General features: G+C 54.0%; 13 protein-coding genes across 14 annotated transcripts, besides 6 other annotated features; 5 read left to right on the forward strand and 8 right to left on the reverse strand.

The window, feature by feature from the left end:
• Positions 1–2: 2 nt before the first annotated feature.
• EKO05_0006333 (sporulation-specific protein 22) lies at positions 3–911 on the reverse strand (the record flags this gene model as incomplete). Its single annotated transcript, XM_059636773.1, has 3 exons — positions 3–311; positions 363–538; positions 590–911. The coding sequence occupies 3 exons, from the start codon at positions 909–911 to the stop codon at positions 3–5; spliced, it is 807 nt and encodes a 268-aa protein (XP_059492756.1).
• Positions 912–3,881: 2,970 nt separating this feature from the next.
• Positions 3,882–5,841, reverse strand: EKO05_0006334 (Transcription factor; the record flags this gene model as incomplete). The annotated part of the gene is made up of 7 exons (XM_059636774.1): positions 3,882–3,951; positions 3,999–4,195; positions 4,254–5,020; positions 5,078–5,390; positions 5,446–5,463; positions 5,555–5,577; positions 5,646–5,841. 7 exons carry the CDS (start codon positions 5,839–5,841, stop codon positions 3,882–3,884), a joined length of 1,584 nt encoding a protein of 527 aa, XP_059492757.1.
• A 797-nt stretch (positions 5,842–6,638) lies between these two features.
• On the reverse strand, positions 6,639–7,741 carry EKO05_0006335 (uncharacterized protein; the record flags this gene model as incomplete). The annotated part of the gene is made up of 3 exons (XM_038940378.1): positions 6,639–6,917; positions 6,967–7,689; positions 7,739–7,741. The coding sequence occupies 3 exons, from the start codon at positions 7,739–7,741 to the stop codon at positions 6,639–6,641; spliced, it is 1,005 nt and encodes a 334-aa protein (XP_038797837.1).
• Positions 7,742–8,087: 346 nt separating this feature from the next.
• On the reverse strand, positions 8,088–8,273 carry EKO05_0006336 (uncharacterized protein; the record flags this gene model as incomplete). The annotated part of the gene is made up of 1 exon (XM_059636775.1): positions 8,088–8,273. One exon carries the CDS (start codon positions 8,271–8,273, stop codon positions 8,088–8,090), a length of 186 nt encoding a protein of 61 aa, XP_059492758.1.
• A 13-nt stretch (positions 8,274–8,286) lies between these two features.
• EKO05_0006337 (uncharacterized protein) lies at positions 8,287–8,736 on the reverse strand (the record flags this gene model as incomplete). 2 transcript variants are annotated; one of them, XM_059636776.1, is made up of 2 exons in its annotated part: positions 8,287–8,531; positions 8,628–8,736. In XM_059636776.1, the coding sequence occupies 2 exons, from the start codon at positions 8,734–8,736 to the stop codon at positions 8,287–8,289; spliced, it is 354 nt and encodes a 117-aa protein (XP_059492759.1). The 2 variants fall into 2 exon arrangements, with proteins under 2 accessions (XP_059492759.1, XP_059492760.1); XM_059636777.1 differs by having other exon boundaries at positions 8,287–8,736.
• Positions 8,737–9,430: 694 nt separating this feature from the next.
• On the forward strand, positions 9,431–12,677 carry EKO05_0006338 (uncharacterized protein; the record flags this gene model as incomplete). Its single annotated transcript, XM_038940621.1, has 2 exons — positions 9,431–9,607; positions 9,693–12,677. 2 exons carry the CDS (start codon positions 9,431–9,433, stop codon positions 12,675–12,677), a joined length of 3,162 nt encoding a protein of 1,053 aa, XP_038797839.1.
• A 387-nt stretch (positions 12,678–13,064) lies between these two features.
• Positions 13,065–13,820, reverse strand: EKO05_0006339 (uncharacterized protein; the record flags this gene model as incomplete). Its single annotated transcript, XM_038946082.1, has 1 exon — positions 13,065–13,820. One exon carries the CDS (start codon positions 13,818–13,820, stop codon positions 13,065–13,067), a length of 756 nt encoding a protein of 251 aa, XP_038797840.1.
• A 1,001-nt stretch (positions 13,821–14,821) lies between these two features.
• Positions 14,822–16,416, forward strand: EKO05_0006340 (uncharacterized protein; the record flags this gene model as incomplete). The annotated part of the gene is made up of 3 exons (XM_038940501.2): positions 14,822–15,068; positions 15,122–15,358; positions 15,410–16,416. 3 exons carry the CDS (start codon positions 14,822–14,824, stop codon positions 16,414–16,416), a joined length of 1,491 nt encoding a protein of 496 aa, XP_038797841.2.
• Positions 15,499–15,517: a tandem repeat.
• A 482-nt stretch (positions 16,417–16,898) lies between the features above and the next one.
• On the reverse strand, positions 16,899–18,478 carry EKO05_0006341 (uncharacterized protein; the record flags this gene model as incomplete). Its single annotated transcript, XM_038940389.2, has 2 exons — positions 16,899–17,220; positions 18,321–18,478. 2 exons carry the CDS (start codon positions 18,476–18,478, stop codon positions 16,899–16,901), a joined length of 480 nt encoding a protein of 159 aa, XP_038797842.2.
• A 91-nt stretch (positions 18,479–18,569) lies between these two features.
• Positions 18,570–18,599: a tandem repeat.
• Positions 18,600–18,720: 121 nt separating this feature from the next.
• Positions 18,721–18,757: a tandem repeat.
• Positions 18,758–18,796: 39 nt separating this feature from the next.
• On the forward strand, positions 18,797–19,252 carry EKO05_0006342 (uncharacterized protein; the record flags this gene model as incomplete). The annotated part of the gene is made up of 3 exons (XM_038940480.1): positions 18,797–18,882; positions 18,998–19,104; positions 19,158–19,252. The coding sequence occupies 3 exons, from the start codon at positions 18,797–18,799 to the stop codon at positions 19,250–19,252; spliced, it is 288 nt and encodes a 95-aa protein (XP_038797843.1).
• Positions 19,253–19,669: 417 nt separating this feature from the next.
• Positions 19,670–19,741: a tandem repeat.
• A 293-nt stretch (positions 19,742–20,034) lies between these two features.
• EKO05_0006343 (uncharacterized protein) lies at positions 20,035–21,699 on the forward strand (the record flags this gene model as incomplete). Its single annotated transcript, XM_059636778.1, has 1 exon — positions 20,035–21,699. One exon carries the CDS (start codon positions 20,035–20,037, stop codon positions 21,697–21,699), a length of 1,665 nt encoding a protein of 554 aa, XP_059492761.1.
• Positions 20,234–20,260: a tandem repeat.
• A 147-nt stretch (positions 21,700–21,846) lies between the features above and the next one.
• Positions 21,847–22,032, forward strand: EKO05_0006344 (uncharacterized protein; the record flags this gene model as incomplete). Its single annotated transcript, XM_038940361.2, has 1 exon — positions 21,847–22,032. The coding sequence occupies one exon, from the start codon at positions 21,847–21,849 to the stop codon at positions 22,030–22,032; it is 186 nt and encodes a 61-aa protein (XP_038797844.2).
• A 230-nt stretch (positions 22,033–22,262) lies between these two features.
• Positions 22,263–25,710, reverse strand: EKO05_0006345 ([NU+] prion formation protein 1; the record flags this gene model as incomplete). Its single annotated transcript, XM_038940620.1, has 3 exons — positions 22,263–22,304; positions 22,357–24,987; positions 25,042–25,710. The coding sequence occupies 3 exons, from the start codon at positions 25,708–25,710 to the stop codon at positions 22,263–22,265; spliced, it is 3,342 nt and encodes a 1,113-aa protein (XP_038797845.1).
• Positions 22,428–22,446: a tandem repeat.
• Positions 25,711–26,244: the final 534 nt, after the last annotated feature.

Here is a 26,244-nt window from a genome sequence, read left to right on the forward strand (position 1 = left end):
ACTTATTTGTCGAACTGCAAAGCCGAGAACTTTCCCATCAGCAGATCTCTTAGGCGTCCATCGTCCTCGAGCCACTGCGCAACTGTCATAGCTTTCTCCGCCCATTCTTTACACAACGTATCGTTGTCTGCCAAGTAATAGTCCACAGCACGATTGAAAGACGACGTGGCTAGCCACTCAAGTTCTGTAGCCGGGTATCGATCGGGCTGCTTTAGCTTCTCGTCAGTTGAATCGACGTCATGTTCGAGCTTTACAGGACTTGGGGGAGGGGTGGCCATGGATGACAATAAGGCACCAGACAGATGCGGACGCTGAGTGTGCTTAGAAAACAACAAGGTCAACGAAGTTGGATGCAAACGTACCCCATATTTCTTCGCTGCAATTTGCGTAGCCTGATCGAGGCACTTGAGGCTGATGGTTTCATCGAATGTGAGGGTAGATTCGAAAAGACATCGAAGCCAACGCGATAGTCTCGTGACATCGCTACCGTTTTGTCGCGACGTCAAATTGATTATCTTCTGCAGCATCGACAAAGCTTCTGGCCAGCAGTTAGCACGCCACCCGTAAAACTATATTGCTTGCGACTCACTGCCTTGGTATCTCGCATCCGCATTGGCTTGCACGAGAGACGAATGGATAACAAGGACCAAATCTGCCAGTGTTTCGTAACGATCTGAGCTCTTGCAGGTCCAACATTGCTCAAAAAGGCTGTCGAGCTCATCCCATCTCTGTAACTTCAGAACCGCTTCCAGCTCGAGCTTCACTATCTGCAGTTGTTTGGACAGTATGTCGTCTTGTGCAGCTCCGCTTAATATCTTCGCTACCTCGGTTGTGACACAGCGAAACTCCTGGCAATGTTTACGTACTTCTAAGTAGTATTGAAGCTGGTTTGTTAGTCCAGCACACCGCATCAAGACTTGGAAAACCCACGTGAGCTTCCTGGTTATCTTCTGCTCGCGCCAACGTGGTGTACGTACAAGCGGTAAGAAATTCGCAAAAGCCAAGCCGCAAGCCTAAGTCGGCAGTCGCTTCTGACTGATCTTGCTCTTTTTGCAGCCTGATGAACTGGCTGATCGTTAGTGGAGGCCTGATAAGATCTTTCAAACACCTCTCACCCCGGCACAGGCATTCAGCAGTCTGACCAAACTTTGCGGTATTATTTCCGCGCAATACTTCAACGACATGTTGTATGAATTCTTTGAGAACCATTCGAGCTCCTGTACGGTGAACAGTTGCTGCTCAAGCGTGCTGGGTCTGCGCCGAGATCTTTTGGCCTGGTTATAGGCTCCTTCGAAAGCTGTGCACAGCTGGTTGAGAATCTCGCCATCCACCGCACCGTCTTTCGTAAGTTCTGATTGCAAGAGCCTTAATGTGACACTTCCCAGGGTTAGACCAACCACAATAACAGTACCTGAGAGCTTACCGTAAGAGTGCAGGGAGATTAATACCAGCTGGTGCAGTGTAGTCATATTTGTCCAGGACTCGTTCGAGAGCATGGATCGCTTGGCGTTTGTTGCCGACGCTCTGTGCCTCCATCACACAAGCATAGAGAAGTGTTGCATCTTTCGAAGAGTTTCGACATACAGCGTCTAAGCATTCAGAAGCTGTGATAGTGAGCCTGGGAATGATCTACAGCTGTCGCTGAGCTTACTGAAATCTGCATCCCCGCTTCTGAGGCCAACTTTGTACATCAAATATCGCGTCACCGGCTCATCTCGACCAGTTTCGGGTATGTTACAGTACGCACTCCGAGCAGCTCCATAGTCATGTCGCCACAATGCAGACTGAATGATTTTTCTGCACATGTTCAGTCACTACACTTTAGGGTGACAGAATATGTCGAACGACCACGCACCTCGTAACCTTCACCTTGTTCTGAGTACCGGCCTTGTCGAGTATGGGGTGAAGACAAAGTCGACACCATGCTTCAGTTGCGTTGTGCTGCTCTTGGGCTGATAACTCCTCAACTTTTTTCCAGAGCAACGTTTGCGCAGCATGAGTCGCAGGAGCCGAGAGCGAAGAGTTGGACTCTTGCAGCACAGTGTCGAACATATCTTGCAGCTGCTCAAGAGTATTCTCAGCATGAACATTGGTTGTACTGATCCAGACACGAGTAATTGTGGCCTTTTCAATCCATGAGGTATTTTCTTCTCTGATCAACCGGATTGTGATCAAATCGTCAAGTACTTTGCATGCGTAGACATTGCTTTTGTTCTTTAGTACCGGTCGTCAAAATATCGGAATCTGTCTTCATACCTGATTTCTTTCAATCTATGGATATGATGTATGATTGTCTTGAAGTTGGTATCATTGAGTACAATAGTTCGGATCATTCGAGCAAGCACTACATCCATTAGTCCAGAGCTTTCGGCCAAACACTGACTTACCGTTGCAATACTCGCTTCCATCATGTTTTGCTGCTGAGATGAGTTCAAGTTTCAACAAAGATACCACCAACTTGTCTCCATAATCAGCTTCCATAAGCTTGACCAAGTGCCATGCTTTATCAGACGCTCCAGGTACGTCGAGCTTCATATGCGCCTGGACTACGAGATGTATCAGCCCTGATATTGCTCAAGAGATAAAGAACTCACCGAGACTCTGCATCATACACAGTCTTAGTTCGCCAGCCTCGGGGCTCATCATCTCAAGGTGTTGCTCTCCGAATACATCGAAAGCACGCTGTAGCCACCTCACCGCAATCTCATAGCTGTGTTTAAACAGGGCTTGCTTCCCAATTTCGAAGAGCAAGTCCGCTAGGTGCTCTGCCGTGCTAGGGGAGGGCACATAGGTGAGTTGCTTACACCTCGCAAACATGTGCTCTGCCATATCAAGACGGTCTTGATAGAAGGCCTGAAAAGCTTCTTGTCAGTGCACTGCTATCAAGAAAACACTGACAAGGCTTACCAGGACAGTCCGTACCGCAAAATACTCGAGACACAGAGACCTCGCGATGCTGGCTTCTTCGCGTTGACTGTCACCGTCTTTACGCTCACCACTCATAACGTCTTCGTAAGTCGCAGCTTTTTCGAGCACCTTTGTGGCGCTTTCGAACTCTTGTGCCAATATGCAAGCCTTCGCCGCCTTCAATGCGACCTTCATGAGGCGAATGCATGCTTTGCACTCGCGACTCTTCACGGTCTGATCACCAGCCGAGTCAAGCAGCAAAAAAGCGTATGCGCGCAGAAGACAGATAGTGCTGCTATTGCCAGCTTTCCTATCATTGGTTTTCCCGCTCTGGGTTGGCTCGTCACGCCGTAGACGAGTGGATAGATTCCAAAGCTCAGTGCCTAGCTTCTCAAGCTCATCGCGCTTCGCGAGGACGGTTGGTGAAGACTGTAGTGGTAATTTACGTATTTGCGCATACAGATCGTTGAGAAGTGCTGGTTCGGCGGTCTTGATGCGTGAGGTGAGGGTGGAGGCGAAAGCTGCGTGTTGTCAGGGTTGGAAAGCGACAACTGCGTTGAGCGACACCTACTGATAACGGCCTTAAGTTTCTTTTCGCGCTCAGTATTTGCTGCGGACTGACTTGGAGCCATCGTTGGGGTGCAGAGTTGAAGCGGCAACGAGTTGGTGAGGGAAGATGTTTGAGATCGTGACTGCCTTCTACGGGCCAGCCAACGCTACAAAACAAAAACCAACAATAGGAAGCACGACAGCAAAACATCATTCAATTAATGCGAAAGATATGTGCGGATTGCACAATGGTATACTAAGTGAGAGATGTGTCTCTGCGAAACATAAAGAAAGGTTTTACCGAAACGACAACGTGATACCCTTGCCTGATGAACGCCTGCCTACTTGCGTAGCAAACTAGTGTACAGTGGTAGCTTAGAAAGTATTTCCAGTATTTTTTTACAATCGCAATAGCTTGTTCTGTATTAGGAGATCGGCAAGGGTCCAGATATTGGCTCCGTTATTGGTAGGAAGTTACCTACAATCAACGCTGGTCTTCGTCAAGTCAGCATAGCTCTTACTGGAGAGCAGAGAGTACTCACATATTCCACATATCTCGCTTCACAGTGAAAGAAAAGCAGCATCGTATCTCGGGGTCTTTCGAAGTCGGATCAGGATTTTTGATGGAGCAGCTGGTAAGGATAGCTTTTTGAGTATGGTCGAAGGCGATGGCACCGAATTTCTCCCAATACGAGACGAGTGATGGTTCGGCGATGATCTCGTGCAGTGCGATATTACCCTACGCCCACGTTAGCATACTAGTCTGGCCAGGGTTAGCCAACAAGGGTGGCACTTACGTCTCGCAACTTTGACATCGGCGCATGAATGAGACGTGCCATTTCCTTATTCCCTCTGTATATTTCGCCTGTTCTACGCCAGCAACATGCAGGTATTGCCATGCTCGCAAAGACGCGATCATACTCCATCAAACTCTTGTCGAACCACATCTCTACGCGCACCAGCTCCATGTCGTTGAGTTTTTGTACTCGCTCCCTGAACTTGGGCCTGAACCTATCAAGCTGCCGTAATATACGTACACGCGAGACCTGTTGCAAGTTCTGTTCCATGTACTGATTCAGCCTTGCGTAACCCTTGACGTAGTTGAAAGGTCTCAAAAGACCGGCGTCCATCTTAGCCTTGAGCAGTTTGTTCATACGCTCTTCAGGACTATCGTTACCCGCTGGGTCGGCAGCTGCCATTAGGTACCTCTCTCGCGCCTTGTCGGCGGTAGCGCTGTTTGTTGGCCGTTGGACAGAATTGCTGACGGTGGGTTGGGCAGGTGGCGGGAGTAGTTGGGCATTTCTTGACGTGTTCGGGTCGAAGGTGGTGTTGTTAGTCAGAGTACCCATGGAGTTCATTAGAGAGGCATCGGAGAACAAGGTGTGAAGATCGCCACCACCGTAAAAAGAGCCATCATCCATGAGGTTGTTGTTCAGGAAGTCGTTGAACAGATTGTACTCATTGCTGACCTCTGGTGTGTTGAACATATAAGAGGGATGAAAATGGTGCATATCCTGAAAGTTGTTTTGGGAAGAGGAAGAAAGGAGGTTGTCATAGTTCACAACTGTACGAGTGTGTTAGTAAGAGATTCAGTGGAAAGCTAGGAACGTGCGTAACCTACAAGACTGGTTGCCGGAAGTCAATGCAGGTAATTGTGGCGCGGATACTGGATCAGCTTGCGTAGTTGACGGCGTACTGGCAGCTCTGTTAGGAGGTAGGGGAGGAGGCGCCAGATTCAGTCCTGCGTCTGTAGCGCTGATCTGCTGGGACATGGCATTTGAAGCAGCATCGGAGGTAGATGCTCCGTTCGTAGTAGCCTCGCTTGGAGCACTGCCATTTTCAGGCTCTGATTTAGGTTTCTTGACGCCCTCACGAGGCTCGTCATGGCATAGATGTCCGATATTTCGTTTGACACATCTTGTACATGGTCGCTCCTGTAAGCAGCGAGGATCAGCATAGGGAAAGGAGGAAGGCGCCGAACCCACTCACGAGGTCGCAAGTCATATGCTGAGAATTATCCTATTAGCAAGTATTGCAATATGATGTGCCGCAGCAGAACGCCACTATTTTAGATGTCAGGGAGACGGCGGCGGCTTACCGAACGTCTGCAATAGATGCACGCTGATTGGAAGCAAAGAAGTCAGCCAGACTGTCAAGAGCATCACCGGAGGACATCATGAGAGTCTCACCATGATTGACTTTTCTTCGTTTTTTGGAGGTCCGCGCCGGCGCGTCTGAGCCAGGTGCGGATGAAAACTTGTCCTTGGTAGGTGATCTACTGTTGGATACATTGGACGCGGAGACGACCGTCCCCTGATCTGCTTCTTTGGCACTTGTCATATTAGGCGAGGCGGCTCCATTGGAACTTCGCGCAACCTCCGGCATCAACCGTGTTGGTGTGGGTGGGTTTCAGAGCTGAGAGCTGGGCGCTTGGGCGTGGTACAGATAGATGGGTCTGTTACGCGTGTGAACGCCAAAAGAGGCAAAACAAGCTGGCAAGTGGAGCACGTTCCTGGGTCACACAGCAGCGTGTGTAGTGAATGGGAGCTGAGTCAGTATATGGGCGTCGATCAGTGAATGTTCATGGTCGCGTGGTTAGCCGACACTCAAGAGGAGGAACCGGAACGTCGGATCTTGCGCCCCGTGCCCTGGAATCAGACAAAGTTTGACCCCGCTACAAGCCTACAACGACGGCGGGCTGGGCAACGCTGAGTTCGCAGGAGTTCCACCGAAGAGCCGCAGCGTCCTGTGGGAGCATGACTGATGTCCGGCAGTAGCTGGAGGGTGTGGATCCCTTCACGTGTGCCAATAGTGCACTACAGCTGGATGATGTCTACATGCATGCACGACTTCCGGTGACCATCACGTCGGAAATTCAATTGCTATAACTGATGCGAGGACGATAATGTACCAACCATGCTATCTGCATTGCGATACAGCCTTGTTGCGAGTGCAGCCACACGATGGGACGCAGACCGTCCCTGTTTGTCGTAAAGAGCCGTTTCCAAGGTAGTATTGGACAAATGCGCCCAATCCCACTGACGCCTTAATGTATCCCAGTAAAAGACCCCGTTCCGTGCTCACCGCATTGCTGCACGCATATAGCCACAGCCCATACCCAGCTAAACCTATCAAAACTCCTGGAGCGCCCCAAATGTAGGTTGGACCTGCATGCCAATAGCTCACAGCGCAGCGTACTGTTCCGTACTGGCATTTTTAAAGAGCACGTCGTCTAGAGCCGTCCGCGCATATGTCACCCCTGCCTCAATGCCCGCTACCTGCACATGGTTTCCTTGCATGTTTTCTAGACTGCGTCGGAGTTGTTCGAGGATTGGCGCAAGCTCGGCGTCGGGCGCATCGAACGCAGAGGAATCTATAGCAGCTGACAGCCTCAGGGCAATGTCACTTGGACCGTCGCCGTCGGCATGTACGTTGTCGGAATTTTCGAGCAGGGGATGAATCTGCGCCTGATCAGCGTGCGACTTGTGCAATATGGGGGTCATAGTTTACCCGTCCGTGTCTTTGCTGGCGCTTCCACTCTGCTCTCCACTCCTTCGCATCCTTTTTGAGCCCATCCAGGCTCTTCTCATCTTTGGACAGTAGGACATGTGCCGCCTTGACTTGTTCGCTAAGAAGTTGCTTCGAATGGCGTGCCGTTGTCACGTCGCGAAAGACGTGTCCGTTGCGCTCTGTGAGCTTGTCGATATTGAAGTGAATGTCTCTAGCCTGGGGCGGTATCTTCGAAGCAGCGAGTTGGCGCACAAGTCTCTTAACGAGTGGGTTTAATGTATTGTGTGCAGACATGATTTTGCGTTCATCTCGTTGCGTATTCGTAATGTCTTTTTTTGCGTCTTTGATGACAGCACTGATCTGTTCCAGGACTGATGGAGATAAATGTGGCCATGTCTCGATGACATCTTGTGGTATCCTCCTCGTCTTCGATTCCAGCTGCACATACTTCTTCTGGATCGTTGTAGGTTCTGCGGCGATCTCGCCGGCGTTGACGCGAACCTTGCGTTTCCGTGATTCAGAGCGTTGAGTCTGCGTGGGTGCGACTATAGAAAGCTCATCCTCTTCCTCCTCTCCTCGCGGCCTCTTCCCTGGCTTGGTCCTCTTGCTGTTGGCTGCAGTTGCTACAGGCTTCGCGACTCGGCTTGCGGTCGCACCCCCATTGCGGCTCCCAGGAGGTCTGCCTCTTCGCTTCTTCGCAACATTATGGTCTCGAGCCGGCGCCTACTTCGAGTTTAGTATATACAGTGGCTGCCTGCGTTGAGACACTTACCATGACGTCGTGTTGGAGTCGCAGCATGCGTCCGCTCTTATTTACCTGCGCGTCCGCATGACTTGTGCACGAGCACTAGTGGAGAGCACCCTGAATCGCGCAGCTTCCCCCTCCCCATCCACCCTGTACGATAAGGACGGTTATTTTTCAGCATCACGCATCCGAATTATGCACTCTACATCAATATCTGGAACCAAATTGCCCCCTTCCTTGAGGTATTTAGGTTCTCCAACAAGACGTCTCAAGGAAGCGTCATCTACATCTGTTCATTCTTCTACCTCATCTGGCCTAACAATCTCTAGCATTCCAGTCGTCTTCAATTAAAACGTGAGCATAAAGCTTCGTGTTCTCAGCTGCCAAGCTCGCAGCACTCTTGTTCTTTTAGCTTGCCCTCAAGGTACGCAGCTTCGCGGTCTCTGGCTTCGAGTCTGGCTTCGAGGGAAGCAAGCTCTCGCTGCTGGTCAGCGTGCACAACGTCGGCCTTTTGCTGATCTTGGGCAGACTGGTCTGTGAGCTCCTTATGTTTATCGGTCATTTGTGCCGCCGCATTAGCATATGTCGTAGATTCTTTCACCTTCTCGGCCAGCTAGCTGGCTGCCCTTTGATTGAAGCTCACAAGTAAAGCTGACTTGCTCAAGACGAGGTTCGGTGTTCGCCTGGCCCGCTGTATCAAGTTGGGCTTGCAGCTTTGCGAGTGTGTCTTTGAGAGCCTCCACCTCGGCCTCCTTAGCCTGGAGACCGGTGGCACACTGGTCCAGCATGCTCTGTTTGATATCAGACTGCATCTTGAGATCTTCACATCGATCACAAGAGTCACAATCGCCACCAAAGATGATGGTAGAAGCCGTAGAAGTGGCGTTCGTGAATGGCGCAACAGATAAACGCTTACCCCATTGTGCAAAGAAGCCAATACGTGATGTCGCGGGCGCAGACGTAGGCGCGGTCGAACAAACAATGTCCTCACAGATGTTCGAGATTTGGTCGTTGACACCGATCATGATTTTGTTACTCGAGTGATGTTCTCGAAATGGTGGATAGTCTTCGATGGGGGAAATGGCAGAAGATTTGGGATCTCTTTTCTAACTCTTATAGACAGTGCGTTGTTCAGGGAGACAATGCGACAGGACAAGATAGGTGATGTCGTTCAAACACGGAGAGACAGTGCTCGTGCCCCAAGAAACGAACAAAGCATGTGCAGACCACAAGAATCAAGGGGTACTGTTTCGGGATGAAAGGAGCGATACGGCCACGCGAGTGGACAGTGGGAATATGTGTTCGAGGTCTCTGCTCGTGCCAAGAGGCCTTCGACCCACACCGCGGCGGACCGGAAGCCCTCGTCTGTCAATGGGCGGGCAGAATAGCGCCATTACGACCGCGCCGTGCAGTCGTGCCGTGCAGTCGCGCTGTGTCTCCTGCGTGGACGCGACGCTTTGCGCAAAAGCTGAACATCTGGCAATCCTTGCGTCCGCCATGAGTGCAGTTGTATAGGAGGCTGCGGCCATTCATTGGTGTGCTTTAGCAGCCAGGTGCGTGCTTCTGAACGTCTGATACGTCATGATGCGTGACAGGGAACGGCAGCCATTCCAACGATCACAGGTCCAAGGGTGTCTGCCCTGCTTGACTTGTTATGCAGGTGGGATCATGTCGCCTAACAAATCAAGGAGATTTATCCTTTAAATCTAATCATGCGTCATGCCAGCATGCTTCACCGCCCCACCGCAGCTTGTCGATATGTTGCGACGCCTGAGCAGGCAGCTGAACGATGAAAGAGACAGCATCAAACTTGAAAGGAGGACAAGCAAGAGGGAACGGATCTCGCGATTCTTTCGTTCGAGGAAACAAAAGCCAAAGCAGTACGATGAAGCACCTGTAAGCCTGCCCAACGTTCTCTCTTTGTCTAACACAAGACACCGCTGCTCAAGCACTCCGGCTGACGAGGCACTCTAACTTGTAGACAAGTCCAAGTCCAGATAGGACACTTTCGTTGCAGCCCTCTCGATTCAAGAACGCCGGCACAACGACCTCAGAGCCGTCAAGCAGCTCTATCGACGCGCTGAGGACATCGTCACTCAAAGAGGTGAGAAGAGAGACCATGACTTCGACAATACTGGGCGAGGATCAACAGACGGACGATAAGAGTGTGGGAATCACTCCATTGGAGAGATCCTTCGATACTACAACCTTGTCTGCACCTACAGACCAAATCAACGCGCCGCATCTGCACTCTCGGCTGGCTGCTGAAGAGCACAAGGACGAGATCGACTTGCTGAGTGGAGCCAGCACACAAGCTCTCTTCTCTGGCGCCCCAAGTTTCAGCGTCGAGTTCATGGCTGGTCGAGCATTGCCTAAAGTATCATATCCTTGGGACAGCGAGGTGGAGCATGATGATGCTGACGACTCGATACACCCCGTGGAACCTTCGTTTATGGCTGCAACTGTGCACGTACATCCCAGCAAGAAGCACTCTACATTTGGTGTCGAGAATCGTCACCAAATATATCAAGTGAATGCTGTTGAGGTGCCAAGCTGGCTCAGTGCACAAGGCTTTGAGCCAGGGAGCATCGGCTTCGCTCACTTTGTGGAATTGCCTCAAGCTGACAATCTCGTCACAGATTCTCTGTACGATGATGCCAGTGAGGAGTTTATCGAAACTTCCAGGAACAAAGTGCTGATGCAAACTACCCCCGAGCGTATTGGCATACGCTATGTAAATATGGACGCAGTATACGACCGCCTCATCGAGTTCCAAGATCTGTACGAAGCATTTCAACACAGCCCGGAACGCATTACAATACTCAACAACCAAAGTCCAGGCGACCTCTACGCGCATCTCTTTAGCACATTCTTGACACCGCCCGGCTATGCTGGAGCCAACCTCGATCCCACAGGTCTGCAGGTCCAAATTGTAGCTATCCTTAGGGTTTTAAACCTAAAGGGGATTTGGCACGACTTCAGCCTAGTCGAGTGGAGAATTAGGCTTGGTCAGCTTCTGTTCTGCGACCCGGAGGCTATGCCCGGGCGAAACGCTCAAACACTGTGGACAGAACGCGATATTCTGCTGCTTCAGATTAGCTTGTCCTGCGAGCTGTTGCTCAGATTGGATGCAATTGCAGCGACCTATGCTGGCAAGACCGATGGCCAAACCCGCATAAGCGCGCAGGAAATACAAACGTTTCACAACCTTACAAGCAGGAAGACGGACTGGGACTTGATTCTGGCACACAGATTTCTGGAAAACATTCTGGTCATCAAGGGCAATGACAATGGTGCTTTGACACCAGTGCCTGAGCCGCGCGGACTATTCTCACTCCTTGGCGGGACTACACCCAAGGAACTTCCCAGATCGGATGTCATTTTCCTGCCTCAGCATCAGTCTCGGCAACTTTCGGGACTCCTGTACTTTGCGGAATCGATCAAATGGCCAAACATGGACTCGCTCACCAAGTCACTGGCTGAGAAGCTTGGGGTGGTAACTCAGGACGTTGAGCGTACGATCACACCATCTTCTCCTAGTGGATGGTCCTTCAATCCTACAACGCCTTCGGTTGTCAGTGTGTACGGAACGCCGTTGCAGACCCCACGATCGGCTACCCATCAGCTGGATGATTATTTCGGGCGAGTCCAGAAACCCATCGTAAGACGTAACGACTCACGATCATTGCGTGTTCCCTTGTCTACCACGCTTGTGACGTTACAAGACAGTCCGAGCCCAACAATGGTCGACATTGGTGGATGGCTCAGTCGCTCTTTTCTTACCGGCATGATCCTTCCAGGGGAAGCCATTTCGCACTTTTTGATCTCGACGCTCCTGGAAAACGACCAGCTCGCGATTTCTGCGCTCGGTGATTCGGCCAACCTATACGGTGGCTTCATCTATGACGGTAAAACATGGTGGAGCAAAGCTTCCGTAGTTGGCCGGGTCTTAGCTTGCACCGAAGGAGCACAAGAGTGCATGGGCTGGATTTACGTTAGTAAGTTACCAGAAGGGGCATCCGTCGGCTGGCATTCCATACACAGTGAACAACTGCCTGTTGCTTCGCGGATCAACGTCGACAGGGACTTGGTAGCAGCAGATGCAAGCGCTGTGCCAGCAGGTCCAGACGTCCCTGTCAGATCCAAAGATTTGGTTATGCCAAAAGACCTTGAGTTTTCTCCAGGGACAGCAGCTCGCTTCCTTCAATGGGATCTCACACCACTCAATCTTGACTTGATTGATGTCGACACAAACCTTGGACCACCGACTGAGAGCGACATAAACACGCCTTCGCTTACCTTTATGATTGAAAAGACCGACGAAGAGTGCGTTTTGACTCTCGCCTACGAGGTACAGTTCGTGGCATCCTGGCCCTGCTACACACCAGCTTCCACATCAGCTGCAAGCCCGCGACATGTGGTAAAGAGCTCAAAATCAGGCACCCTATCACACACATCTTCGAAACGCAGCGTCAGCACAAAACTGTCCAGGAGCAACAGCCATGGTTTTGAACCCCTTCTGTCGCACCCTCCCGAGGCGGCTGGCATTGGGCCGCAGCGCAGCCACACCACCGAATGGGACGAGGTGCAATCAGAATCTACAGCACTGGTGAGGCCATTAATCGCTCACCCTCTCCACGTGTCTTATACACACGTGATCGTACCTGTCACTGACGTTCTGAAACCAAAATTCACGTTGCCCTTCACCATGTCTGCAAACCGGTTGCCGATGTGCTCTTCTTCGATTCTGCCGAGAGACATGCATGAAGACCGTTCAGGTGTCAATGACCGTAGGGCTGTGCTCGTTCTTGATGCGCGTGGTACAGCAGACCTGCAGCTGCTTGCGAGGGCTTGGTGTGCGGAGAAGGGTCTCCACGCAGTCATTGGCCGCGTGGAGAGAACTTGCCTTGCTTGTTGCATTCGCGAAGCGCGTGGCTTGGGCATCAATGTCGTCATCAGGGTATAGGTGGGCGTTTGCGGCTGATTGACTGTGTCTAGCGTCGATACAACCGGCGATTGATTTCTTTACTTCTGCGGGCGCATATGTACATGATACCCAAATCTACAACGCAGCACTTCGCCCTACTCTTTTATGACCATAGGTGTTTGCTTCTAAAGTACGTTGTGTCCCTTCTTCCCCTCGCACGCTCCTCTTCCTGAGCTATGACCTGAACACTACGCTGGTCCCAAAACCTTTGCAGCGTTCACGAGTTGGCTACCATTCTCACTGAAGACTGAGGAGCTGGCGAGAGACTATGCACTGGACAACCGTATCAAGCGGAATGTGCTGAACAAGGCCTCTCAAGAACATAGCTGGCGTTGTATCGTCGTTTTGTTGTTGATAGCTCGTACTCTACACTACAACCTTCTCCCACTCCAGCTCACTGGGCTCTTTCCAATAGTCTGTATTGCTTTGCATGAACCCCATCTTCTGCAACACCTGCCCGCTTCTCGTATTTGTCTTCTCCGTCTCCGCGATAAACCGTCTCACGCCTCTCTCGCTAGCCGCCCACTGCATCACTGCTCTCGCTGCCTCTCCCGCCACGCCTTTGCCCCAATAGTCGCCGTGCACACCATATCTCAGCTCGACCATGTCTTGCCACGGCGACAGCGGCTCATCACCTGCGACTGGGTCTGGCATCGATGTCGTCGTTGCATCCCGGACGCCTGCGTAGCCCACCCACTTGACACGATTCAGGAGCTGGGAACTCAGTCCACTGACCGACACGTCCAGCTCTCCATCACCAACAACCTCCACAAGTCTTACGGGCACTTCCCCCTCCAGTTCCCTCCCAACGTGACCAGGACTGATATCCAGTCCATTGTCTCTGGTACGCAGACCGACTGCAAAATCGCCCAATCCTCTTCTCCTCCAGCATCTTTCGAGGTCACGTGTGACGATCATGTTTGTCGTGTCTTCATCGCTTAGGTCGCGAGCGAGGAAATGCGGACCGAACGCCATTTGGCAAAACGCCTCGTTGGCGTGCAAGCTACCATAGAGCTGGACATAAGCGATGCATCGAACTGCGATCGGAGTTGGCACGATGATGAGGCGGGTGGTGACGAGAACGAACGGGCTTTGGAGGTACTCCGATTGCGGAACAGACATGGTGTATGGGTGAATGAATTCCAGGAATTGTGAGTTGTGTGTACAATATGCACATGCAGCTCGCAGGTGAGATGGAGCAGGTATGCTTAGGAAGAATCGACGGTGGACTTTACTGTTAGTCATGCCTGGACCTCAGCCTTGGTGAGTAAATGCATCCAATGTCGAGTCATAAGCTCGGTTCTCACGCCACAAGCATACCAGCGCAAATCAAAACGGAGCCAAAACAGAACCCGTGGTGGCTCATCCATGGCAGTGCAGGGCACGGTGTTTCCATTGGAGGTGGTTTCTTCCAAGCGAGTCCAATGCGGCTAGACGCGCTGGACGCCTGTGACCCCGTCTGATTACCATCTCACCTGGCTTCCATCTCTGAGCCGCAGATCTAATTTTGGGCATGTTCATGTGAGCCTGCAAACCCTGACATGTGCCAGTCGCTTTGCCTGTCCCCCTACCTCATCGTGTCGTTGTTGTCCAGAATCTACACCACAGTTTTTCACTTGAGCAAATCCAAAAATCAGGTTCATCAAAACGAGATAAGAATTTCTTCACGATGAACTATGCGCCAATGTCTGATCCGGAGGACTATGGGGTATCCCAATCTCAAAACATGGACGATGCAGGCTCGCGCGTCAACCGCTGCTGCGATCGCTCTGGACCTTGGGGGGTCGACATATTTGCCAGTTGCATCGCAGGTTGCTGGGCCGGCATTCTGGCATGTTTTGACGGCTGCAGTGATGGATGTTCGGGCTGCTGCAGTGGCTGTGGTGACTGCTGTGGAGAGTGTTGCAGTAGTGTGGTGAGCTGCTGCACAAATTGAGCGATTCTGCAGAAGAGACAAGCGCCTGGAGTCGTGGCTGCAGAAAGAAATGGATCTAGCAGGAAAGCAACAGGCGACAAAGACATGACAGCAACTGCAGTGGCTGATATGCTCCTGCACATGTACACATGGACGACAGGAGCCACGGCTGTTGTCAGGATGAGTTTGGCCATCTGCGTCCTGGACCATGCACACCTTTCATCCCGTATCGCCATCGCTACAGACCACACATATTCGTTACATCGCCATTTTTACTGCCGACATGTCGATAAGCAATCGTTTACCGTACGGCGTTGCCCGAGAGCAGGCCCTCATAGCTCAACAGAACAGAAACAACGCGCCCAGCAACTGGCCTGAGTCCTCTCGCTCCCCACCCACTTTCAAGGAAGGTGATCCGATACGGAAAACTGATACACATCGCCCACAAGCAGGAGGTAAGTGCTTCGTCTGTAAGAGTAGGTGGGTGGAATCCTCACTGAGCATCCAGTCAACGCAGCAGTAAAACCCAAAGGAGTAAATGACCCGTTCGACGACTCACACAGCGTACACATCAAGGACACCAACTCGTTCACGTACTGGAAATGCCCGAGGTGTCAGTCGCAGCGGGTGAGGTCCCCAGAGCGGCTGATGAACCTGGCACGGACCGGTCGGTATTTCTTCGAATGCAGTGCCCCAAACTGCGGCACGGCGCTGGTAGTCATAAGGAGGAAAGACAGTGCCCTCGGTACGTCAAGTTGTGAACTCTGCCTGCTGCGTATGTTGACGAGTGTTGCAGATACTGTGGAAGAACTCCGAGAACCACTTGTTGAGGGCGAGCTTACGATCCATGGAAAGAACGAGGTTGTTCCTACGACCAAATTGCTCAAGAAGATGAAGAAGAAGAGGCGCATTACAAAGAAGCTTGAGAGAGTGAAGAAAGGCTGGGCGAAGAGCAAGCGCTTTGTTCGAGAGAAAGGCAAGGCTTTCGTAGGCACTCTCGGTTGGTTGAATAGACCCACGGCCGACTCGGATACCAGCGAGTCTGTTAAAGTGGTGACGGCACCGCTCAAGTCGGTCTCACAAGACCGACCAGATGTACCACCACCGTTGACACTCTCCACTCTCCAGCTCTCGAAACGAGTCAAGTCCGACACACGGCTTGCAAGTTCGACACCAGCAAGCCAACCTTTGCGAAGTGTGAGTGACGGGAGTGGTGGTAGCAGGAGGGATCACCACCCTCAAGAGCCACCAGACTCGCAACGGTTCTCTCGGTCTTCGGACATTGATTCAGACCAGGCGTCGTTCGCTTCGAGAAGAACCGAAGAGATGATGGAGGCCTCCGGACCCGCGCATTCGCTGAACGCCATTGTAGCAGGGCCGCCGAACGAGCTCATGCAACAGGCCAAAGAAAAAGGCAAGCGGCCAGTGAAGGCTACCGAGTTGTTCCTGCAGTGCCGCTTCTGTTCGGCGACATTTTCCGGCGATGATGCACTGCTACTACACGTCACGTCAAGCCACAGTGAGATGGGAGGCAAGCTGCCCGTTCAACCGTCGAGCACGGACTTGAGTCGAGGGGTTGGACGAAAGCCGTCTCAACAGGACAAGCGCAGTCTTTGCGAGGGAGAAGAGGAAGAAGAAGGACACGGAGAAGAGGACAGTGTTTACGATGATGACGAGGAGCTGTACCCGCAGTGCCAATACTGCCCACACACGTTCAACTCTGACACAGGACGTCTGAAGCACCAAGCAGAAGCGCACCCTGACGAAGTGGAGAGAGAGGTTTGGGCAGTGCGGACATTGTGAAGCTACGTTTGAGAGGGAGGAGACGCGCGATGGGCATGTGGAGGATGAGCATCCTTACTGCAGGCATTGCAGGGCGGTGTTCGAAGCGAAGACGGCCCGCGATGAGCATGAGCAGAGTGCGCATCCGCACTAGTAGAGGACGCCGTCGTTGGCTGCTGTTCGAGGGCATGCTGATTGAGAGCAAGCTGTCCGGCGAGCATTTGGGGGGGACTGTGGACGGTAGAGGACGTGGGGATCAGGTGGGATGGCTGTGTTCTCCAGGTTCAGTAGGTACTGAATGGTGCATGTTGTATCGCCAAATCATGCCATTGAAGGTGCTATGCTTGCACATCGAGGTGAAATTAAATGGACCGCTCTATCACTGTGTGTGTAGACAAAAGAATGCTCTCTCATGCCTTGAGCAATTGCTCTCTCGTCCCTGCCTCGTCCCTGCCTCGTCCACATGTCCTCTTCCCTTGGTTCATCTCCACGCGTCAGAGGCTCTACGACAGCTTCTTCTCCGCCTTGGCAGCGGTGGCCTTGAGGTCCGTCTCCAGCTCCTTGCCCTCGGCCTTTGCCAAGTCGGTAGCCTTGACGCTCTGGTTGTAGCTGTAGATCCTGCCGACCTGGGTGGCGCCGACGCAGAACAGGAGGGCGTTGACGGCGGCCAGGGCGACGTTCTTGGGGCGGATGACGAAGCACCAGCGGGTCCAGATGGCGCCTGTGCACATGAGGGCAAAGTTCTGGGTCAGCGAGAGCGACTCGGCGGGGCGCGAGAAGTCGGAGGCGCCGGCGGCGACCATGGCCCATTTCATGACGGGCGCCCTGGAGGGGGGGATGTGTTAGTGGGTGGCATGGCTGGGTGTATGCAGTGGTGGGTGTGGGTATTGCAATGGTGGGTGTGGGTGTTGCAGTGGTGGGTGTGGGTGTGTGCAGTGGTGGGTGTGGGTGAATGCAGTGGTGGGTGTGGGTGAATGCAGTGGTGGGTGTGGGTGAATGCAGTGGTGGGTGTGGGTGTTGCAATGGTGGGTGTGGGTGTTGCAGTGGTGGGTGTGGGTGTGTGCAGTGGTGGGTGTGGGTGAATGCAGTGGTGGGTGTGGGTGAATGCAGTGGTGGGTGTGGGTGAATGCAGTGGTGGGTGTGGGTGTTGCAATGGTGGGTGTGGGTGTTGCAGTGGTGGGTGTGGGTGTGTGCAGTGGTGGGTGTGGGTGAATGCAGTGGTGGGTGTGGGTGAATGCAGTGGTGGGTGTGGGTGAATGCAGTGGTGGGTGTGGGTGAATGCAGTGGTGGGTGTGGGTGTTGCAATGGTGGGTGTGGGTGTTGCAGTGGTGGGTGTGGGTGTGTGCAGTGGTGGGTGTGGGTGAATGCAGTGGTGGGTGTGGGTGAATGCAGTGGTGGGTGTGGGTGAATGCAGTGGTGGGTGTGGGTGTTGCAATGGTGGGTGTGGGTGTTGCAGTGGTGGGTGTGGGTGTGTGCAGTGGTGGGTGTGGGTGAATGCAGTGGTGGGTGTGGGTGAATGCAGTGGTGGGTGTGGGTGTTGCAATGGTGGGTGTGGGTGTTGCAATGGTGGGTGTGGGTGTTGCAGTGGTGGGTGTGGGTGTTGCAATGGTGGGTGTGGGTGTTGCAGTGGTGGGTGTGGGTGTGTGCAGTGGTGGGTGTGGGTGAATGCAGTGGTGGGTGTGGGTGAATGCAGTGGTGGGTGTGGGTGAATGCAGTGGTGGGTGTGGGTGTTGCAATGGTGGGTGTGGGTGTTGCAGTGGTGGGTGTGGGTGTGTGCAGTGGTGGGTGTGGGTGAATGCAGTGGTGGGTGTGGGTGTATGCAACGGTGGGTGTGGGTGTGTGCAATGGTGGATGTGTGGCTGAAGGGAGAGCTTCAAGGCATCGCGGCCCCTTGGGCGTGGACAGCCATTGCACGGGCTACACACCAGAAGTGGACGGTCTTGGGGCCGACGGGCGACGCCCAGAACTTTGCGAAGCCGCTGGGCTCGGCGCCCGGTGCGGTCGAGGCATTGCGGCGGGCGTAGTACTGGCGGAAGTTTGTGCGGAAGGCGCTGAAGATGCGCGAGCCCGGGCGGAACGACATGGCGGCTGGGTGGACCGTCGAGGGGGGCGTGGGAGCGGCGGTGGACGGTGGGCGGGGGGTGCGGGGGTTGTCGACGGTGAGGAAGTCGTTATCGTCGTCGTCGGCGTCGTCGTCGTCGTCGCGCTGCTCTGGTCGCGATCTCGGAAGCAGGAAGCTCACTCAGCATTTCGGATCGTGCTGGGTGCTGCTCCGATTGGTCCATTCCCCTTTCGGCATGGTCGAGTCGCGCGCTGGGAGAGCTTGACGAATGTCCGAAGACGGGCGACGGACGACGACGACACCCATTGAGACCCACACCGGCCGCTCACACACGACACCATGGCCTCCAAGTATGCATTCAGTGCCGGCCTGAAGGAGCTGAGATTCCTGTTCTGCCAGACGAGCGAGCACAGCGCCGCGACACGGTACAGACGCCCCCATCCACGGACAGCAGCACAATTCCTGCCATGAAGCGCATGAAGCACACGAAGCGCAACAAACGAGGGTCGAGGGCGGGAAAGCAGCTGACGCGGCGCACAGGAACTTCCTCCAGCGCAGCTACCCCACCATGAAGAAGCACAACCCGCACACGCCCATCCTCATCCGCGAGGCCACCGGCATCGAGCCCACCCTCTACGCGAGATACAGTGCGCCTCCCTCCGCTCCACCATGCAGCACACGACTACTAACACCCGCACAGACTACGGAAAGGAGAAGAAGGTCACACTGCGCGGTCTGGACGACAAGTCGATTGAGCAAAAGGTCACCGAGCTTGTGCACTCCGACTCTGCATAACGGCGAGACAAGGTAAAACGCAGAGGGAGGAGGGCGAGCAGCCAAGAGGAAAGACTTGAAAGAGCAGCCAAGAGAAGACTCTCGAAAGAGCAGCCAAGAGAAAAGACTCGAAAGAGCAGCGGCAAATTCGAGCACACCCTAGTGCAGTGTACACGTGTATTATGACCAATGTACTGGTTCCACCACCCACCCATCTACAGCGCTCTGCCTCTATTTGGCCACGTTCAACTGACGTGAAAGAGGCCGAAGGAGAATTGGATTCCACAGATACTCATGCCCGAACTGAATGCCTCTTCCTAAGCTGGTGCTTTCTCATCATTCCGGTTCTCGCTATCACCTCAAATCCGCCATCACCTGCTCCATCCAACTCTTGCTGCTTCTACAACACACAGGTATATATCTTAGATCTGCTATTACCTACTCCATCTTACTCTCTACTTCTATAATATATACATCTTGAATCTACTATCCTCTACTCCATCTACCTCTTTCTGCTTCTACAACACATACATGTATCTTAAATTTACTCCTATTTACTTTTTCTACCTTTCTCTGCTTCTATAATGTATATATCTTAAATCTACTCTTATTTACCTTTTCTACCTCTCTCTGCTTCCATAATGTATGTGTCTTAAATCTACTATTACCTACCCTACCTAACTCTCTCTGCTTCTACAACACACACGCACACGCCTCAAATCCGCCAGTCTTGCTCAGAGTGGCTGCCGCTGTAGGCCATACCACTGAGACATTGTGAGCACGTCGTGTGCCGTTATACGCACATGTCAAGATGTGTGCTGATTGCGCTAAGACACTGTATAGAGGTACAATGTATATACGGACGCTGCATCTCCAGTTCACTGTACACCTCTCCAGCGCTGCCATGTATAGACACAGTGTTTGCTTGCAACAGCACTCCTTCTGCAATCCTGGGTGTACAGCTACAAAACCTCCCCAAACGCTGGTCCTCTGCACGCCGATCAAACCAAACCAACTCAAACCACACCAGAGAACAGACTGTGTCTGGTGTACATTCCTTTCTTCTCCTTCTTTCTCGTTTGAAACTGTATCTGGCGTACACTTCTTTGTTCTCTTTCCTACTCGTTTGCTTCTGCCGTGCCTCTACCCAGCCAGCCATGGAAGCCCACGTTGAAGAAACAATCACCCAGCACCTCCAGGACTCGGAGGCCTTTGAGTGCTTCTTCGCCCTCGACAGCACGCTGGGCTCAGGCAGCGACGGCCAAGTCCTGGGCTACGAGCACCTCTCCACGCGTCAAATCATCGCAGTCAAGATCCCCCATGCGGACCGCTACTGGACGTCCGACGCCATCAAGAAGGAAGCCAAGGTCCTGGTCGATCTTGCAAAGTACGGTAGGCATCGGAACATAGCGCATATCCTTGCCTACCAGCCGGACTTTGGAGACACCTTCTGTCCCGCCATTTTCTCTGAATGCGCCGATTTTGGAAATCTCATCGACTACCGCGGCGCCTGGCGCGAGCAGGAGGGTATGTGTGGCCGGCCGTATGGGATTGCAGAAGCGACGGTGTGGAAGTTATTCAGAGACATGATTCTCGCGCTGGACCATCTGCACAACAAGTGCGGCTTCATCCACCGCGACGTCAAGTCGGACAACATCCTCGTCACCGCGCCACTGGGCTACAACGACGATGATTCGGTCCCCACAGTGCCCGTCTTCAAGCTCTGCGACTTCTCCCGCGCAATTCTCTATCCCTCCAAAGACGGTGAAATCCGCCCCTGGGCCGGCACACTCGACTACGCGCCCCCGCCCACGGAGCGCCACGAGAAGGAACCTGCGCGCCCGGCGGGCGATATGTGGTCTCTGGGCGCGACGCTGCAGGAATTCGCCCTGGGCATCTGCCCGCTGCAGTCGCGGAACGCCATGGTAGCCAAGCTGAACCGGCGCGAGCAACCCCATCCAAACCTCCACGGCGATGAAGAACTATGGGCGCAGAGCGTCTGGCGCGACAAGTTCTGCGCCACCTACCGCCCGCTGGACCTCCCAGCCAGCGAACTCATGCAGCGGTGGGACATCCCCAAACCCATATCTGCGAGCTTCAGGCCGTTCAGTGCTACGCTGAATGGGTGGTATGCGAAGCTGTGGGAGATGAATCGGCAACTGCGGGTTACTTCTCAGTCGCTGGTCAAGGATCTAGTCCCGCTCATCGACGGGTACATCAGTGGAGAGGAGAAGAGGAAGAGGAAGAAAGACAAGGTGGGAGAGAAGATGCGCCATTCAGATAGCGTACTGGAAACGCAGACCGTGACGCTGCCAGTGACGCCGCCTCGAACTGATTCTGGTAATGAAGATGCCGCGCAGATTACTGCTGGCGCGCGGGAGATGGGTGGAATGCCTAGCTACGAGGGGAATGACTATCCTCCGCTGTCGTCTCAAACTGCATCTGCCCATAAGGATGCTGTGCGCTAGTCACACGTTACTGCTGGTTTAAGGAAGTCGTGGGAGGAGCGCAATAAGCCTAGCTACGAGATATCGACCATCACATACATAGACAAGTACTGGTAGGGACTATGATATGCACAACTGTGATTCGACCACTGAACATCCAGCTAGCTCATGACCAATGATGCTGCCGTCGTCAGCGGCATCGTCGCTGGTGTCGCGACCGGCGCGACGGTCGCAGCCGTAGCACCGGGTCTCGTCAAGGCTGTGGTCGAGGGCAAGTCCAAGAACGAAGCGAGGGAGGCAAGAACCCAGGAATGGAGGAAGAAGACACTGCGAGGAGTAGAACGTCCAGGCTAAACAGGCCCGAAAGAGTCAAGGCAGCACGCACAACGAGAATGGGCGACATCACCTTATTAAGAAGGAAGGGGAAGGTGTAAAATATGCTTTTGGTCTGCCAAGTAAGATTGCCAACCCCGTGAGTCATGGTCTATAAGCGTGAGAAATGCAAACCCCCAGGATAAATCCTCTAAAACGCCAGACAATGCAAGAACAAAAGTCTAAGATATCATGTCGTGACAACAAATCGTCTACTCGGCCTCGTCATCCGTATTAGGGGGCTGGGGAGTACCCTGGTTGATATGTTAGCATGCCGTACAAGACAGTGGGCGTAGAGTGACGTACCTTGGGGCTGTTGAGCCATTCAATGTATCTCAACCTGCGCCTGACCTCACGGTCCTTCTGCTGCTGGCGGGTCATCTTCTTCTTCTTCTTGGCCTTGAACTTCATGTCGTCCTTGTTGCCCTCGGTGTCAGATCCCATCGGTGTACCAGCAGAGCTGGGTGCGGCGGAGCTAACGTTGCTGCTAGCGACCGACGATCCAGGACGAGAGTCCTCGAAGCGGCCCATGTCGATAGCAAGGTGGCCCTTGTGCGCAACCTTGCCGTCAGCGACGTGCCATTGCTCGGGGCAGAGCGCACCGACAAACTCCTCGTTGTGGGAAATCATGATGACACCACCCTTGTATTCACGAATAGCGACGGCAAGACCACCGAGAGAGTCGCGGTCCAAGAAGTTGGTCGGCTCGTCGAGGACGAGAAGATGGGGGTTGTTCCACATGGCACCAGCAAGCACGACCTTGACCTTCTGACCTCCGGAGAGACCAGAGATCTCGTTGTGGTTGGCGATCTCAGGGTCCATGCCCAAGTCCTCAAAGTGCTTGGAGATGACCTTGGGCTCGAGGACACGGTAACCGAGACCCTCACGGGACGCCTCGTGGTCGTCGAATTCTTGAATCAGCTTCTGGAAACCCTTCTCCAACAGTGTCTCGCGTGAAATCATAGTGTTGAACTTGGGAAGCATGTGGAGCCACTTGACCTCGTACTGGAAGGTCTTCTTGTACTTCTGACGACCAATCAGTGCTTCAATCCTACGTGGGCCCTTGCCATCGCCAAGGTCGATGGGTGTTTCCATCTGCGCCTTGTCCTCTGCGGTAAGAACACGAGTCTGCTTCATCAGCACTTCGCGGTCGTCACCGTTGGCGTAGCGCCACTGGAGGTACTGGTTGGGTGTCTTCTCCAAGTGCATCTCAACGTGCTCGAGAGCGTGCTGCTTGATGTATCCAATACGCAGGTTAGGGTGCTTCTCCACCTTTCCGTCCTGGGGAACAACCTCGCCGGTAAGGATCTTGATAAGGGTCGATTTACCGGCACCGTTGGCACCAATGATAGCGACTCGAGAGGAGAGCGACAAGTTGCAGGAGGCGTTGGAGAGGGACGGCTTGGAGGCGCCGGGGTATGTGAATGTGCAGTCGGTCATACGCAGAATGGAACGAGTGTTGGACTTGACACCAGTCAAGATACCGGGAGGAGGGAACTTGAACTGGACCTGCGAGGCAGAGAGAGTGTAGTAGCTCTTGCCTTCAGGCTTCTGCCTGACAAAGTCGGCAAGGTTACCCTTGTAGCAAACAAGCTTCTTCTGCTCGTAGTGGTAGATGTCTGTGCAGACAGCGTCGAGGAACCCAGAGTCGTGGGAGACGATCAAGCTGGTAATCTCGGTGTGGCTCTTGAGGTACTCCTGGAGCCAGGCAACGTTGGCGACATCCAAGTGGTTGGTAGGCTCGTCGAGCAGCAGAACGTCGGCACGCATAAGCATGGCGCGCGCCAAAGCAAGCTTCATCTTCCAACCTCCGGACAAAGAGCCAACCTTGTTGGACTGCCTGCCCTCGGGACCAGAAGTGAAGCCGACCTCTTCCAGAACTTCAGAGATACGCTCCCTGGTCTCGTCCTTGAACCTGGGGTCGTTGACGATGTACTGGAGAATGGTGATCTCGGCGTCTTCACCCTGGTTGTGCTCGACGAAGCAGGTCTTGACCTCGTCCTGGGGAGGGAAGCCCTCGAGCTTGCCGTTGGCGATGCTGCGCATGAGCGTAGACTTTCCGGCACCGTTGCGACCGCAAAGACCGTAACGGTGGCCCTTGAGCAGGCGGAGGTTGGTGTGCGAGAGAAGCAACATACCACCGTATCCCAGGGAGAAGGTGGCGTTGACAATCTCGGTCTCTCCGTCGTCCTCGACGACGGGCTGGCCAAACTTGCGGTGGTCCTCGTCGATGTAGAACTGAGAGACGGCCTCGGAGACCTTGTCGGCGTCTCCAGCGTTCATCAGCGGCTGGAGGTAAGGACCGACAAGCGACGAGATGCGCTTGATCTCGCGCTCGAAAATGTCTTCGGCGATCATCTCCGAGATGTAGCCCTTGGCAATGGCCCAAAGCTCAGCATCACCGGGGAAGTTCTGCATGCCGCCGACGCTGCTGATGTGCTTGTCAAGAACCTGGGCAATCTCTGCGGGCGAGACACGGGCCAGGGCACCGTGCTCGACGTTTCCGTCCTTGTCTGCCATGGCGTCGTCGATGACAGCCAGCGCGCGACCACCAATCTCACGGACTTCGGGCATGGAGGCGCGGTCGAGGACGGCCTTGACGCCAGGCCTCAGCTTGGGCAGGAAAGCACGAGCCTCGATGGGGTCGTGGACGAGCTTGGTCAAGTTCTCGACGACGACTACGGTCTGGCGAGTGACTTCCTGGGTTGTGTTGGGGTTGTTCAGGGAGCGCTCGAGCAGAGGCGTGACCATGGCGAGGACAGGAGAAGTGACAATGGCAACAAAGGTGGTCTGCGACAGGGCGTGGATGGCCTTCTGCAGACTCTGTGTGGAGGGGTCCTCGATGGCCTTGACGAGGAGGGGTATCCGGGGGGCGATGTCGTCGTTCTGGAGGAGGGTGGTGAGGCTGTTCATTGTCTTGTTTGCCTGCTTTGCGACCTGTGGAGTGTGGTTAGCAAGAGGGGTTCAGGGCATCTTCAGAGGTGTACCAACCTCGGACTTGAGGTCGTGCATGCTGCCCTCGACGATGGGGATGAGGCGCTCGAGCTTCTTGCCCATGGCCTCGCGGAGAACGTCCTTCTCCTTCTCGACCTCGAGGCTCTCCATGCCCATCTTGGCCTTTTCGGCCATGCGGCCGATCAGCTCGAGCGCGCCGACGGCGCCTTGCCACTTGCCAGACTTCTTTCCGAGGTACTTGATGAGGACGGGCAGAAGACCGAAGACCTTGGCCTCGGCATTCAGGTTCTCGAACAGCGAGTCGAGCGCATACTTGGCCGACTCGCGGACGGGCGCAGCCTTGTCAGACAGCAGGTCGATGGTCAGCGGCAGCAGGGCGTCGTCCTGCAGCAGGAAGACGACCTCGGTCAGCTTCTGCGAGCGCGGGAAGCGCTCGAACAGGGCGCCGATGCCGTTGGCGGCACCCTCGCGCTGGACCGGGTCCTTCTTGTTGCTCGCCGACTTCTTGAGCGAGTCGAGGACGCCGTAGCCCTTGAGGCCGCGGAAGCCGACCGAGTTCTGCAGCAGGTCGGTGAGGGCGTAGGCGGCCTCGACCGAGGCGTGCGACGTCTTTGCGGTGACGATGCTGCTCAGGAACGCCTGCACGTCTTCCTGCGAGGGCGCAGGGGCAGCGCCGGCCTTGTCGACGACAATAGCGGGGGCCATGGTGGGCGACTCAGAGTGTGGCATATCCCTCGGGCGCGTGAGTGTCGGTGTTTGCGACCGGTGCTGCTGCTGTCGCGGGATTTCTTTCGTGGGGCGTCGAGGGGCTTATCGATATCCCGAAATTTCCACGGCGGGCACAGAAACACAAGAGAAAGAGAGCAAACGGACAGGCGGTATCGTGCTCGTGAGACGCTCCAGACGAAGAGTGGAGAGTCTATACAAGTACAACAAAACAAAAGGCAGCGAATCCCGAGGCCCTGAAAAGTTGCACGAGGAAGTCGAGGGGCAGCTGGGGCTTTATTGCCCTTATCCGCCCGCGCATGGAGGATATTTTCTGCTGAGACCCTTGTTCTGTTCCGCTTGCGGCCTAGGGCTGCCTTGCCGCAAATCTCAGCGCCCAGCGACTTACCGTGGCGACAACCGTCAGCACGTTCGCGTTCCCCACGGCCCGTATGGAGCAAACTCGCTCAACACCGGCCACTGCTTTCTCTCCGTGTGCATGGACGCACTGTGTATCACCGGGGCCGACGATGA

This window comes from Ascochyta rabiei, chromosome 10, assembly GCF_004011695.2.
Source record: "Ascochyta rabiei chromosome 10, complete sequence".
In the NCBI taxonomy this organism is placed as follows: Eukaryota; Fungi; Ascomycota; class Dothideomycetes; order Pleosporales; family Didymellaceae; genus Ascochyta; species Ascochyta rabiei.